This window comes from Haemorhous mexicanus, chromosome 4 (assembly GCF_027477595.1).
Source record: "Haemorhous mexicanus isolate bHaeMex1 chromosome 4, bHaeMex1.pri, whole genome shotgun sequence".
Classification (NCBI taxonomy): Eukaryota; Metazoa; Chordata; class Aves; order Passeriformes; family Fringillidae; genus Haemorhous; species Haemorhous mexicanus.
In genome coordinates, this window is record NC_082344.1 from 71707889 (window position 1) to 71723424 (window position 15536).

General features: G+C 41.3%; 1 protein-coding gene across 2 annotated transcripts in view; it reads right to left on the reverse strand.

Annotated features, from left to right (window-relative positions):
• Positions 1 to 15502, reverse strand: part of POLR1A (RNA polymerase I subunit A) — a 31939-nt gene extending 16437 nt beyond the window's left edge. The window contains exons 1-16 of one of the 2 annotated variants that reach the window (XM_059845384.1): positions 15313 to 15502; positions 14637 to 14841; positions 11910 to 12059; positions 11710 to 11817; positions 10515 to 10600; positions 10308 to 10417; positions 8723 to 8809; positions 7963 to 8065; positions 7387 to 7546; positions 6275 to 6448; positions 5696 to 5818; positions 4255 to 4482; positions 2814 to 3068; positions 2279 to 2470; positions 1696 to 1839; positions 1067 to 1250 (exon numbers count right to left, since the gene is read on the reverse strand). In XM_059845384.1, the coding sequence (XP_059701367.1) occupies positions 1067 to 1250; positions 1696 to 1839; positions 2279 to 2470; positions 2814 to 3068; positions 4255 to 4482; positions 5696 to 5818; positions 6275 to 6448; positions 7387 to 7546; positions 7963 to 8065; positions 8723 to 8809; positions 10308 to 10417; positions 10515 to 10600; positions 11710 to 11817; positions 11910 to 12059; positions 14637 to 14841; positions 15313 to 15389 (2386 nt within the window). In that variant the 5' untranslated portion in view covers positions 15390 to 15502. Of the gene's footprint in view, positions 1 to 1066; positions 1251 to 1695; positions 1840 to 2278; positions 2471 to 2813; positions 3069 to 4254; positions 4483 to 5695; positions 5819 to 6274; positions 6449 to 7386; positions 7547 to 7962; positions 8066 to 8722; positions 8810 to 10307; positions 10418 to 10514; positions 10601 to 11533; positions 11603 to 11709; positions 11818 to 11909; positions 12060 to 14636; positions 14842 to 15312 lie in introns of those variants that run through there. The other variant, XM_059845383.1, reaches the window with a different exon arrangement.
• Positions 15503 to 15536: the final 34 nt, after the last annotated feature.

Consider the following 15536-nt stretch of genomic DNA (forward strand, 5'->3'; position numbering starts at 1 on the left):
AAAAAAAAAAAAAGAGCAACATCAACTAAGCAGTAAGAGTGCAAAATCAGCTCCCTAATTTAAGGAGTCTTAACTTCAACAGTGTCTAAAAAATCTAAAACTAATGCTTTATGCACCAGCCACATCAAACTGCTTTTTTCCTTCCACACACATCAAACTTCCTATCAGTTGAACTTTTCACAATCTGGCATTTCTTAGCTTTTTTAAAAAGATAAATTAAAAATACAGATCCTTGAGATGACAGGACCAGGGAATAGATTAAACACTGAAACCTGAACTCCTGTGAGCTTTTTGTGAGCAGTCCTGCCACAGACACTAAAATAATCACTAAAATGGCTGTGCCAAAACACCAAATCCCAAACTCCTGCTCCAGTCTCACTCCTCTTCTGATCCTTTAACTGCCCAGTGGTGCCAGGCTTGTTATCTTTTCCTATCTAGCTTCAGCACCCTGGCTCTCAGGAGTCCTGTGAGTTAATCCAAAAGATGCTCTCCCTTTTCTCCTTTCCTTTTGCTGTGGGCTCTCAGCAGTCTGTTGATCTCTCACTACTGCTGACTGTGTCTCCATAACTCTTGTATGAATTTGAAAACCTCTAAGGAAAGCTTTTCAAACTCATTTACCAAAAGTTTTACAGTAAAATGTGATGTGCAAGGCTTGATCACCAAGCCCTTAAAGTTCTTTCATCTTGTTTTGTCAGCTGTTCTGCTTTCTAAGCAATAATTACTTTTCAGAGAAGCAGAACACGAGGCTTTGATCTAAACAAAATTTCAACACAGGACATATTAACTGTGTACACTTTGGCTAGGCAGGACAGAAAAGAGAAACTGCTGGACATACTCAAGACTCTTTATGCTCTCTTTATGCTTAGAAGGTCAGGTATGCCCCAACATAATAAAAAAAAAAAAAACCAAGATCTAAAAAAGGCTGGCAGCCTTGGCAGTGGGATCAAAAAAATCCCATTCAAGGGCAGTCTTAGGGAATTTAATTCAGAGAATTAGCAAGTATTATGCCCAACCATGTGTGGTTTAGACCTCAGGTGGTGCTGCAGGTACTGCTGCAGGTACTCACCCATGGTGAACCCCCTGTAGAGCTGCAGGTAAGCAGTGAAGAGGCGCCCCAGACATGTCAGCACTTTCCCACTGGTTTCACCCCCATAGATCTCATAGCAGCAGTGGACCAGCCCATAGGCAGAGCTGCCAAAGTGAGCTTTGTCCAGGACTCCACACAGTAATTCCCCATCTCTGATAATAACCTGAAAAATAAAACACAGCTTTGAATCAGGAAAACAGAAATTTTAATTGTATTATGACCTCGACAGGTTTTTCTGTGTAATCTATGTGAAAACTGGTTTAAGTTTAAAAAGCTTACATGTTGGTGAATGGCTAAATGTGGTCAGATTATCTGTATTTCAGAATTTGTAGCAGAAATGAAACCTCTCTCACCACCTGCATTTTTCTCTAAAGTCTGACAATGAAGACACATGGTCTAACAAAACGAGATGGAATCTACCTGAGTCAGGACCACAGAGAATTTTTCTGTCTCCCAGGCCTATCCCTCAATCAGCCACTTCTGGCAGCAATTGTTGCCAAATATCTGCCTCTAACTTTGTCATCTGCCTTGTTCCCTTCCCATTCCTTTACTGTACACACAATTTTAATAGAACACAGCCCAGCCCAACCCCCAGAGCTGTTGCATACCTGAGATTCACACATTGAATCAAGATTCAGACATCCTTTTTCAGGTGCCTTTACCCAGGCTCTCCCACCAATTTTTGCTTTCCCAGTCAAGTTCAGTGGAGCATGGTTGTCTGGAATGATGTTTATTAACAATGTGGAAACAACCTATAAAGAAGCAGGATGAGGGGCAGGAATTATTTTTTTTTTGCATAATCACTTTTTAACATTAAAAAATCTGGCATGAATGAGAAAAGCAATGTCCCTGCATGTATTCTTTCCACTGACAGCAAAGTTTTGAAAGCTTGGAAATCTCATAAGGCAGGAATATCCTCCTGCTACTCTACCCTCTGAAGGATCAGTGAGTTGAGACACATGATTATTCAGAAATATAAAGCAAAGACTTTTCCAATACTTAGATACAAAAAAAAAAAAAAATTAAAAAAAGCTCTCAGCTGGCTTTTACAGCTCAAAAACACACACCAAAACCTACATGGTGTTAACGGGATCTGGCCTTCCAAACACCCTTGACAGCACTGGTTTACTATCAGCATTCTGCTTACTTTAGAACCACCAGCATTCTTTAACCCAGTAAATGATGAACTACCTGCTTTCCTGTCCATAATCGCTGTGGCTTCATGATGGCTGGAGGAAAGATTTTGATTCTTCCCTTTTTGTCTGTCAGCCCTCGGTACACCAGCTCCATGTACTGCTCTCTGGTGAAAAAGCAGCCCCGCAGTGTCATGCTGACTCCAGAAATCATGTGGTCCTGGATCAAGCCAGGAAGTGGCTTCCCATCCTAAAGAGGGAACAAGAAAAAGGTGGTGGTGGGGTAATAAATTGTGTGCCTCCAGCTCCCAAAATTATTCCACCTGGATAAAAGCACTTGAGTAATTTGCAAAGAACTCATTATAGCATAACTCTCTACTGAATCTCTTCTGGACACTGCCACTCAAAGGAACAAAATTGTTTGGATGTGCTGGGCCTTCTTAAGAGGAACAGAACCACAAGAGGAGAAAGAACACAGAAATAAACCTCAGAAGTAAGTAAACAGACTTTAAAAAATTATCCTATTTATCATTAGACAAAATAAATGAAAGCGATTGCATCTAGAAATAAATTTATCTGGCAGTTCTACTTGCCTTTGGCACCAGGTACTGTTTGTCAGTGATGGCTAAGGTGTAGGCCTCTGCTCTGCCCAGCTCACTCTGTGGGAAGTGGGCATTCATTTCATCCCCATCGAAGTCAGCATTGTAAGCCTTGCAGTTGGCATAGTGCAGCCTGAGCACCTTCTCGCCGGGCAGGATGCGGGCGCGGTGAGCCTGGATGGAGGGTCTGTGCAGCGTGGGCTGCCGGTTCAGCAGCAGCACATCCCCGTTCCTGATGTGCCGACACACCTGCCACAGAGATTGGGGGCTGCCACAAGTGCCTCAGAAAGGACTGGTTGATCTTTAAACACACACACAGATCCACAGAGTCACAGAATAATGAGGTTGGAAGAGACCTCTAAGATCATGGAGTCCAACCTGTGCCCTCACACCTCAACTAGACTATAGCACCATATCCAGTCTTTTTTTAAACACATCCAGAGATGGTGATTCTACCATCTCCCTGGGAAGAGCATTCCAGTACTTTATTATTCTTTTGGTAAAAGATTTTTTCCTAATATCCAACCTATACCTTCCCTGACGTAGCTTGAGACTGTGTCCTCCAAAATATCTTGCTGGTATTTGTGCTCTGTGTAAAACTCAGAGAGAATCAAGACTGTTTGCTCCTGAACACCCTCTGCTCTCCATCAAACCTCCCCCAAATCACAGTGATCAAAACAATCAGCTCTTCATCCAAAGCCCACTGGGCTGAACTGGTACCTCCCACAATATACCCAGCCCTGGACACCCTAGACTGAGGAAGTAATATGACCCAGTACCTGAAGCAGAGGCCAGGAATCTCTTAATTTCAGCTTTGAGTACAACACAATATATCCTTATCTAGAACAGAGTATCTCAGAACAGTCTCATTTCAATTTTTCTTTTAGTAACATCCAAATATCCACTTAAGTGATTACCAAGAAGAGTATGGTAAGTTGTTTGTACAATCTAAATACTGTTATGTTTAACTCTCTGACAGGTTCTGAAAGAACTGACATCACAGAAATACTCAGACTTAAATTTCAAATCTCTGCTAAGCCTTTATGAGAGACAAGGTAATACACAACAATGTGAAAACACTATTAAACACCAAAACTTTTGCCCTAGCAGCTAAATAGGGCTTTTCCAACTCTTGCAAGGGATGGAGATACAGTTAAGAAGTTTCAAAGGTTGATTAAACTGTAGCACAGAGGAGAAACAACTGACATAGAACCAATTAGGTTGGAAAAGAGCTCTAAGATCATGGAGCCCAACTAAGCCAGCACTGCCAAAGCCACCACTGAGAATACTCAGCATCTTGGCACGATGAATGCCGCACACTGCGTATTAGAAGAAAGTAAAGGAAGGAAAAATGGGGTTTAGAATTTGAAGAAGTGCCATGTTTTTATTCCTACCCCCTGAACCAGAGATGGAGGAGGGCTCTGCCCATACTCACAATCTTCAGGCCTGTCTGGGGTGCCCCTGAGGAGGGGGTGAGGAGCTGTTTGGCGATGGCCTCGCGCTGGGTCAGGCTGGTGGCGCTCAGCACCGTGCGAGACCCGTCCTCGTTGATGACCATGGAGGCCCCAGGGTGCACCTTGGGGCCATTGATGACAGCCTGCCTCAGCTCTTTGACATTCCAGGGAGTGACTGGCTGAGGATAGGTCAGTTTGGTGGCAAATACCTAGACAAGAAGGAAAAGAGGAGAGAAATAACATGTTGTTCAATGTTGGCTTAAAACTCTAAAAGCCACTGATAAAACAGTATCAAAAATTAAGTAGTATAATGCAAGAATAAATTACTTTAAGCTCTTGAATTCATCTCCTCCTCAGTCTACTCTAGTGCCAAATAAATACATTTCTGTTTTAAAATCCTCTACCATAAGAATAGAAATAATGACCCTTTTACAATTTTCTACTGTGGTATAAAACTCAATTAGCAATTTAAGAAAGCAATCATGGATTTAGATTCTGCAAATAAGCCAACAAATACAGAGAAAAAGCACATTAGCATCAGGTTCACTCTTTTCTGCAAAGATGAGTTAATGAAAAACTCAAATTCAGGCTTGGTGTCATCTCTGTGTAGCTGAAAATCCTTAAGGATTGTTGAAGTTGGTGACATTACCACAGCCTCCTCTTAAGACTGCAATGTGGAAACCTACAGGATTCTAGAGAGCATTGTAGGTGTATCACTTGGTGAGAAATTTAGGTTTTGGGATTTTTAGTATGTTGTGAATGGCAGCAAGATGGAGGGCACAGGGTGTCATCCTGGGTTTCTTCTTCATAGGTTTGGGTGATGTTTTGTAATTGGGCAGAAAAGTCCCCATTGTGGGCTTCCAGGGATCAGGTATTGGGTTAAAAGGGAAAATAATCCAGGTGTCAGTTCTTAATTGGATAGTTTAGTCTTAAAAGCCCTTGGAACAAGAGATTGTTGGCCATTTTGTGCCTTCTAATGAAAGGCTGCAGAACTCACAGTAGTGAGACTGTTTCACTGATAAGAAATAATAAACACCTGAGTCTGAACATGAACTACTGTCTCAAGTGCCTAAAATCCAGACCCAGAGAAACCCACAGCTGGGACCCAAGCACTGCAATACCTCAAAAATACCTTGTACAAAGACCATAGGAGGAACAGGATCTACTTTTGAAGTTTCCACCAATTCCTAATCCCACAAAGCAAGTACAGCTTTTTCTTTTTTTTTTTTAACTCCCCTTTCTCAGATGTGGCGTTTCATTTTGTAACAGTAAGAATTTCCTGTTCTTCAATGCTCTCCCTTATTAACACTGGACAGGAAACAGTTCAGAGGAGTCAGAAACCCTCTAGATTTTAAACTGCTACCAAATTGCCAGTAGTGCAGCTCAGGATACAGGAGGACACAGTCCTTTATTCGTGCTCACCATGGGGATGCCAATCTCGTTGGTCCCGATGTACATGTCGGGGCAAATGACGGACCGAGCAGCGAAATCCACGCGCTTCCCCATCATGTGCTTGCGGAACAGCCCCTCCTTCTTCTCCAACAGCTTGGGAAACAGAAGGTGACAATTAAAACCTGTAAGTATGCGCCATCCTGCTCTTCTAAGTTCTTCTAAGCCTTCTGATGTTTACATTTTTGTAATGGAGTTTCTCACACACTTTTCATGTAAATAATGATTGGTTTGCATTCCTTTCTGGAGGAGAGAATTGATGGACAGTTGGTTTGACCAGTGTGGCTGGTGAGGTGGCAATTTCATCCTCGAATCCATGGTCACTTTTGAAAGTCTATAAACATTGGAGTTTGGAAATAAACTGCCCTCTTTTCACCTACGACATCCCAGCTTGTGTGTGTCGTTCGTGTCTTATTGAGACAAGGATGGAAAACCAGATGGATTCTTGCAATGATGAGTGGCATGAAAATGCCCATGTACTAACCACAAATAGTTCATTTTTCTTACTCCATCAGCTTCTCTTTTTTAATTAAGACTCCAGCTGCTACCCACCTGACGAATACCAGGGTATTTTTCTGTTATCAGCTTGTCCATGTCACTATCAAACACAATGTTGACATGGCTCTGGAGACGTATCCAGGTGTTGTACAGCTTATCTGCAATGCTCTGTCCTGGAATTGTTGTCAGCACAGAACGGTCCAGAGGTTCACTATCCTCTCCTGTCTCCTGCAAAAACAGAAAGCACAAACTTGGACATAACAAAAAATATCTTCTACTTACTAAACTGAAGTTACAGTATTAATTACAGTATTAAATATAGCAAAAGAAACATTCACCATTATTTTGCACTGGTAGTCAGTCCATGTTAGGAATCACAACTAGAAAATCCTATTCTTAGATAAAAATATTATAAATCCAAGAGTTTTTATCACTTATATCACTTTGTTTTCAGTCTAAAAGCCATTAAACCAGTCACATCCAAAAGTCATTGACCTCCTGTCAAATGTTTTAAGAACAGATCTCCATCTAGTGGCTGCATTGTGAGTAACTAACATTGGTTCCAAAATGCTTTACACTGCAGATGGAAATCAAGTTGCCCTGAAACTGAGCCCAGTGTCAAAAACCCCTCAATGATACAACTGATGAACAAATAAGGAATGAGGCAAGCTGACATACATTATTATTTACACGATACAACTATGTGAACTGTCAGAAGCAGACAAATATTGTTACTAACTATATTATTTGTGAAGTTTTGTGTCCTACTTAGATATCAGCTGTCAAAAAATAAGCACAATCACAATTGGCTCCACTAGGCTTAGAAGTTGAAGTGTCTTTTTCCCCCTCTTTTCATGTGTTGAGATGCTGGCAAAGTTTAATAGTGAACTGTTTGTGCTGTACATATTTAATTCTCTAGAAACAAGAGCCCGTTATGTCTCACATACAAAAATCCATGGCTAAGAGAATCTGAGCAAAATGTTTTTTCCCTCTGCACCAGGTAGAAAAGAGCAGAGGGAAAAAACCAAACAAGGTATGGACCCTCTCCATCAGCAGATATTCCAAGAGGCAAAAACTGTTATAGGAACAGCTTGAACAGGAGCCTTCCTGAACTCGATCCACCCATCCAAAAAAAACCAAAGAATAAGACAACCAGCAACTCTTACTGTTTGAATTTCTTCTGTGATCTTTATTGGCTGACACTGTTCTTTGGCCATGAAAACCAAGAGCTTCCTTATCAGTTGGGCATCCTTCATCACAGCCTGCAAGTTCACAGTCTGCCCGTTTGTGAACAGGCGATCTCCGAGGCGATTCACAGGACGATACCTACAGCAAATCAAAATCACTTCAGAGGATTAAAGCCACTCAAAAGCAGCAGGATAAACCTCAAACATCCTAAGCTAAATCTTCAGTGCATGGAAAATAATCCAAGCTAACAGTGGGCATTTAAAAATTCATGTATTCTACAGGGACAGTCATAAAAGATGAATGATCCTTAACAAGAAATTCTATCAGTACCATGCAGTTATAATATTCTATAATAATTTAAAATACTAATACTAAAATATATTTTTTCCATAATTAGTATTTCAGTCTTCTAACAAACTCACTTGAAGTTACAACAGAACTTATCAATTACTAAGCAGAGCAGTGTCTGTACTACAGGAGTTTGGATCTCCAACTCCTGCAAAGGATGCACAAAACCCTGCGATTTCCACAAGATTTTGGGGGATAAATTTTACCTTGAAGGTGGAACCACAAGCAGGTCTAGAAAAAACATGTCTGGACTGAATTCTGAACTCTCATGGGGATCCATCCCAGGGAAGAGATAACGCAGAAAGAAACCTAAAAAGACACAAAAGAAATATAAACCCACGCTCATTGTTATTCTTTCGAAATCCAAACCCCTATATGCGCTTGGTCAAGCAAGTCAAAAGAATCTGCTAAGTTAACACTACTGAGCCTGTTTAAAATAAATACATTCAGACACAGTTTAGAAAGAATTGCCACTCTTTTTTTGTCACACATGTGTTATTTTAGAAACAACTTTGGACAGAAATATAGATTATAGCAAATGGAGAAAGCAAAACTAGAGGAAGAAAGGTTCCAGCAACTGATTGTGACTGATGCACAAAAGTGCTTTGGTTTCTCCTGGCAAGTGCAGACAGATTCAGAGTACAGGCAACCCAAAAGAGAGGCTGATAAATCCATTCTTAGTTTTTAACCAGTGTAACTGTGGGGTGCAGCACCACAGGAAAATCACAGTCTCTGCAAACAACTGTTGTGATTTGTGGGGAGCCACAATTTGAGAATAAATGATCAAAGTGTTATTTGAATCCAGGTCTCTGCAGTCACTGGCTGCCAGTCCTCCTGACACAAAGGAGCCAGAAGCCCCTGAGGCAAAAGGCAAATATTTGACAAGGAGTTCATACTGGAAGATTTGCAGATTTGTCCAGTAAGTGGTACAGAAAATAAAGTCATGCTGCTCTTCACAACCATTACCTTCATTCTTCCACAGAGCCAGGATGTATTCCTTGGCAGTCATTGGTGTCAGGTATCCTCTCTTCCCTAACTGGCTTTCATCAATACCTGAAAAGTAAATAGTAAAATTAAAATAAAATATTCACTAAAAAAAAACCACTCAAGACATTACTCTGAAAGGTTTTGTTGTTGTCTTTTTTTTTTTTTTCTTACAGTGGTGCTTTCAGCTCAGAAAAGGAATGGAAATACAAAATATACTGGCTGACATCCACATCAAAATGATCATTTGAATGTTTGCTTTGGGAACACGAAATTAAGTAAAAATGAAACCATCTCTGTGACTAGTGGATATGAATATAAGCAACAGAAATAAAACTCCACTCTAACATCTACAGTTTATGCTTTTTTGACTAATAGTGAGCTGGAACCTTTCCTCAAATGATCTCATCCCCTGACCAAAACACAAATCAAGTCTCAGCCTGCAGCTGGGGAAGCTTTCAGTGGGGTTCAGGTACCCCCATCAAGGTTCCCATGAAATACTCAACTGAAGGAGACAAAAGCACCATCCCTATTATAGGTGAGAGTCTGGGCTACCTCTGCTTTGGAGAGGAAGGAAAACACATGGTTTTGCTACTAAAAAGCAAAAAGAGCAATTATTTTCAAAACAAAGACAGAGATTTTAGCTCTCAATTTCCACAACTCGATGAAAGGCAATTCTCCCACAACCTCAGAAACTTTCCTATTCTTCTTCTGGCTTAGGTCCAGAAATGCAGAATTTTGCACACTTGAAGTTCAAATCTCCATTCACCTAGAAAACCTTTCCATCCCTCAAACAGAAATGCATCAATGCCAAGGTTAAAGGTACTCCTTTTAGGGAGTTAATCATGCACAGGCTATGCACAATGTACCTAACTGTGTCATCCATCCCAGTTCAGAATATAGAATACTTCCCATTTTGCTTCTTCAACCACAGCTCCAGAGATTTAATCTGGTATTTAAACCACAGAGTAGCAAACAAAATAAACTCTCTATGGAAGCCTTTCCTAAGGGCTAAATAACACACCTAAATGTCTGCTTCAATTCTGTCTCATTGTGTCAAGGATCAAGGATATGAGAAGAAAAAGGAGATGTAAATTGGTTCAAACAATAGGCTAATTAATCCTGGAAAGTGCCACCTACTTTCTTTTTTGTCTTTTGCTCTTTAAGAGGAAATTCACACATAAGAGTTAGGATTATGTGATTTTCTTTCTGAAGTTGGTCATCTTCTTCTCAATTTTACCTGTAGTTGCTCTGTTTAAAAAATCCAGCAGAAAATCAACTACCTGCCAAAAATTAAGTGCCCCAAAAGCACCCTAAAGCTGACAAAGATTATGCTGTTGTACTTCTTTTCCTGACATAGAGACACTTGAAGCTGCAAAAGCACAACAGGCTCTCAAGCAGAAATGTAATGGAATTGGGCTCTCTCTGACTCCCAAGCTTACTGGTTTAGTTATAATCTGTATTTTTTATAAACGAGTTCCAAGTGCACAGTCACTGCTAAGAATCTGTGCCCCTTAAGTGCAGGGAAAAAGTGCAAACATATTTGGGTAGAAGACAAGTATTTCACCTGCTGTTTCATCCAGAATGCTTTCCTCTCCTAACTTATGGTACACTGAAGAAGGATAGGTGACTGTCAGCTTGCTGTTGTGCTCCTTTCGTACCAGTGATCTCCTGGACCTTAAAGGGGAAAAAACCCAAACAGGACAGGCAGATAAAGGTTAATATAAACACAGCATTTAACTAGAAATCAGCTTCCTCACGTAGTTAAACTTACTTGCAGTTTGGGCATTTCTTTGAAGCCATGTGTGCTTTCCAGAACTGTGATACCAGTTTATTTCTACACTCACAAACATTTTTGACCTGGTAAAGGAAAAAAACCCCAAAACTTAAAAATAATGAATAGAATAAAAATAAATTAAAACATGTTATGTGAAGAATTCAGTAAACATTACACAATTAACATTACAACATGAACATTATTAGTATCAATGCACACACATCCATGTACTCATTAATTCAAGCCTTGATCTGTAGTGCTCTTTCATCATCTTCCCATTTGCTGGGGGCATATATCCCTCAGGGCTCTCCGTGCTCCTTTTTCAATTTATTCCATAAAGTCTTTAATTTTCAAGTCAGTACTGGAATTTAAAGCTTTTCTCTAATGATGATTTAAGTATAAAAATGATAAAAACCACTTCTTTTGACAGCCCATGAATGTATGATTTACAAAGTGCTTAAGCTTAGTTTTAAAACAAGTGATCAAGGAATTAAACCTGGCTTATAAACAAATCTGCTGAATGATCTATGATTATAAGTATATTCTTCACTCACCTTTACTAACCATGCACATTAAACTACATTTAAATGGAAATTAGAATTCAATTACACAAGTCTTCCTAAAAATTGCAGTGTAATTAATTCTGCAAGTTTGCTGGATGCATGAGTTCTCAAAATGTGCTCTGCAGCTCAAAACAGTCAGAGCATCAGACAGAGAAGTATCAACATCTGTAGGTGGTGTACTGACAGCAGTATCAGATTTTAATGTATTTACACCATCAAAGCATGTCTCTACACAGACATTTCCCTGTTTTCCAGAAATTCAACAGTTACACTAACAGGAAATAAAATCCTTTTAAAGTTTAATTTCAGATATTTCCCTCAAAAAGCCCTCTAAACATAACACAGTTCAGAACTGGACAAAATCCAGCACCTACAAAGACAGGCTTTGTTCTGCACATCACTCTTGAAGAGGATAAAGCCCAGGATCTCAGGAGAAGCACTGCCTGGACTTACATTTGAGCACCGATCTCTTGTTTGGGAGCTTTGTAACATTTCCTGTATGTGGCGATTCAACTCTTCCTCAATTTCAAAATCCAGCACCTACACAAATCCTACACCTACATGTTCTGCACATCACTCTTGAAGAGGATAAAGCCCAGGATTTCAGGAGAAGCACTGCCTGGACTTACATTTGAGCACCGATCTCTTGTTTGAGAGCTTTGTAACATTTCCTGCACGTGGCGATTCAACTCCTCCTCAATTTCTGAGCCCGTTGCATCTGCACAATGCTCTACAAACTACAAGGAACACAAGAAGAGAAATTGGCAGAGTGTTTTATAGCTGTGAGACCACGAAGTCCAAAAGGGATGGAGCATCACACAGCACTTGCCCTGTTCAGAATGATTTCGAGGTCATGGACAGCATGGAGCAGCCCTTTCTGCAGCACCTTCAGCTGGCTCAGCAGCAGGTGAACCACGGCTCGGGGACATGTCAGCATGTGGCAATTCAAACAGGACCCTCGGATCAGAAGGTACAGTTTCTGCAAAGGAAAGGGGAAGGAAAGGTTATCCTGGCAGATGTACTAGCTTGCACAGTAAGCAAGTAAATGCAATTGCTTGGATTTAAAGAGAGGGCTTCTATGTCACCATCACATCTTCTGAAAAATCCGTCTGCCAGGATTTCTTCTCCTGGGAAGCTGAGCAGCCTCAGAGAAAAAGGAAAACAATAATATCTCATGTGCTCCTCTTGTGTTTTGCTGCTTTGGAATGTGGTTTGGAGAGTGTTTATCCAACAGGTGGATGTTTGATTGGTTTCATGTGAATTGTGTTAACTTAATGACCAATCACAGTCAGGCTGTGTCAGACTGAGGAGAGGATCATGAGTTTTTCATTAACATCTTGTTAAACCTTCTGTAAGTATCCTATCCTTTCTCTATTATTTACTATAGCATAGCATAGCATAGCACAGCATAGCACAGCATAGCATAATATAATATAATATAATATAATATAATATAATATAATATAATATAATATAATATAATATAATATAATATAATATAATATAATATAATATAATATAATATAATATAATATAATATAATTAATATAATATAATATAATATAATATAATATAATATAATATAATATAACATAATATACTTCTAAGAACATGGAGTCAGATTGATCTTTCCCCCCACGACAGGGAAACTTGAAAATACCATAGTACTATAATGGGGATATTAGATTAATGGTTAATTTTAATCATAAAGAATTTGCTTGAAAATAAATATTATTTCAACCAAACTCATATGCAAAGCATGATCTGTAGATAAACTCTCTGCAGGCTGTCTACTATTGATGCAGGGCGACCCCAAGGTAGGGAATAATGTGCACTGACTCCATCATTCATAAGGCTGAACAATTGATTTATTAACCTATACCATATTACACTGATACTATACTAAATTACATACTAAAGAGACACTATACTAAAGAAGACTAAAGAAAAACCTGTCACTGTCTGAGACAGTCAGGACACAGCTTTGACCCAACTGGCCAAGGAATCAAAACAACCTTCACCAGTGTCCAATGAACAAATCCCTTTGGGTGAACAATCTCCATAACACATTCCACATGTGCAAAACAGGAGCAGTAAATAGAGAGAAGAATTGTTTTCTCTGAGCTTCTCACTGCCTTCCCCAGGAAAAACCCTGGGAGAGAGTTGTGCCTGCTGCTCTCTGTGAAGGGAGCTGTAGCCACAGCCTACATGACAGACACAGGAAACACCTGTGGTACCTACAACAGCTCTGGGACCCAGGCTGCTCTTGCACTGCACCTGCCTATAGCTCCTGACAGCTCACCCCACAGAGGAAAATGTGGAACCCAAACCCCCACACTGTAAAATGAAATATCCTGGTCTCAAACCTACAAGATCCTTCACACAATCACGTTTTCCTCGAGGTCTGGGAAATTATCAGTGAGTTTTTTAATTTAACACAGCTCTGTGTTATTATTTAACACAGTTCTCTCACTGCCTCTGTGGTCTGAAGGCTGGGAATTACTGCAGCAGGATTTTAATCCTTGGTTAATACAGTTATTTGACTCAGAGCTGAAACAAGGCTAAAAATGGATACCTCATCTAACTTTGGTCACTTGAAAGTGAGGTTTTGACTCTCAATTAGTAGCCTGTGCAAAAGGTGGGATCAGCACCTCAGGAGGAAAATTCATCCCAGGTCAGGTTTGTGAAAAACAGGAAGAGTAGACAGCTGTTCATGTGCAATATTTGTTTAAAGGAAATTCAAATTTTTACTGTGCCATTAATTTAATTAAAGCACGACATCCTGCAGTCAGTCACATACTTCAGGATGAATATCCCCCCTCACCTGCCTGTCAACACTGAGTAAAACAACAGTTACAACAAAGTGCATACTTTCCAAAAGGCCTATTTGTATTGAACTGTTGTGACACAACAAAGCTTTTCTACTACATCTGCTGTTATTACACTTAAAAGAGAAAGCAGGTCTTGGCACCTTTACTGTTTTCAAGGACTGCAACCACATAGAATCACAGAATAATGAGGTTGGAAGAGACCTCTAAGATCATGGAGTCCAACCTGTGCCCTCACACCTCAACCAGACTATAGCACCAAGGGCCATGGCCAGTCTTTTTTTAAACACATCCAGAGATCGTGATTCCACCACCTCCCTGGGAAGAGCATTCCAGTACTTTGTTATTCTTTCAGTGAAAAATTTTTTCCTAATATCCAACCTCTACCTTCCCTGGTGTAGCTTGAGGCTGTGTCCTCTTGTTCTGTCAGTGCTGCCCGGTAGAAGAGACCGACCCCCACCTGTCTACAACTTCCCTTCAGGAAGGTGTAGAGAGCAATAAGGTCACCTCTAAGCCCCTTTTTCTCCAGACTAAACAGCCCCAGCTCCTTCAAATGTTCCTCACAGGGTTTGTGTTCCCAGCCCCTCACCAGCCTTGTTGCCCTACCCTGGACACGCTCAAGCATCTCAACATCCTTCCTAAACTGAGGGACCAGAACTGGACACATGACAGCTGGGGCACCACCAGCCCTTTCCCCAGCAATAATTCAGTACATGTATAATACATACATCGAAGAACAGGGGGTTGTAGACAGGCAGAGGCAGCTCTATGTGGCCAAAGTGTCCGGGGCAGTTGCTGAAGTTCTGCATGCAGGTGGCACACACTTCCCGGGAGTCCGGGGGTCCCAGGGCCAGGTCGTAGAGCCCGTTCACAGCCGGATTGCCCACACTGTCCAGGTACTGAGGGTTGGTTATGGGCTTCACACTCAGCTTCCTTAAGGTCAAAGGAAAGAGTGAAAATCAGCAGCTGGAAACAGGAATATGATAGGCACTGGAATGGTACAACTAGCATGGGCGTTTAGTAGTTGTGTGATCTTCTCAATGGATTAAACTATCTTTCTGAGAGCACATTGCGAATGCAATGGGAACTTGTGTATCACTGATTTCATGATACAATGAGCAAAATCATTCATATAGCAGCACATATTTCTTTTACATGATTATCCACTCTACTAAGAAATCACATAATTTTGTCAGTGTGTCCCCTCGAGCGGTGCGAGATTTTGTATAAAATTCGGCTGCTGCCATCCGGGTGGCTGGGCCACGGCCCAACCGGACTACATGTCCCAGCATGCTGCGCGCCATAGCCCGCCGCAGCTCCCTAGCGCCCTACCGCGGAGCACGCTGGGACTCGTAGTGCCCAGCAGCACCGCACAGCTCGGGAAGCGCACACATGGAGCCTCACCTGATCTCGTCGGCCGTGTACATCCCGAAGGACACCCCAACCAGCCGCCGCCACGGCACCACTTTGGGCGGCCTCATGGCGAACGAGCAACTCTTTCCCGGCCGATAGCTGCTCCCGCTCTCCCGCTGGAAGCGCCGCGCCACGGGAAGCACCACGCGGTCCGAGCTGCGGGAGGGGGCGGGGCCGGGCGGTACCACCGTCGGGGAGGGGCCGTATCGGCATCC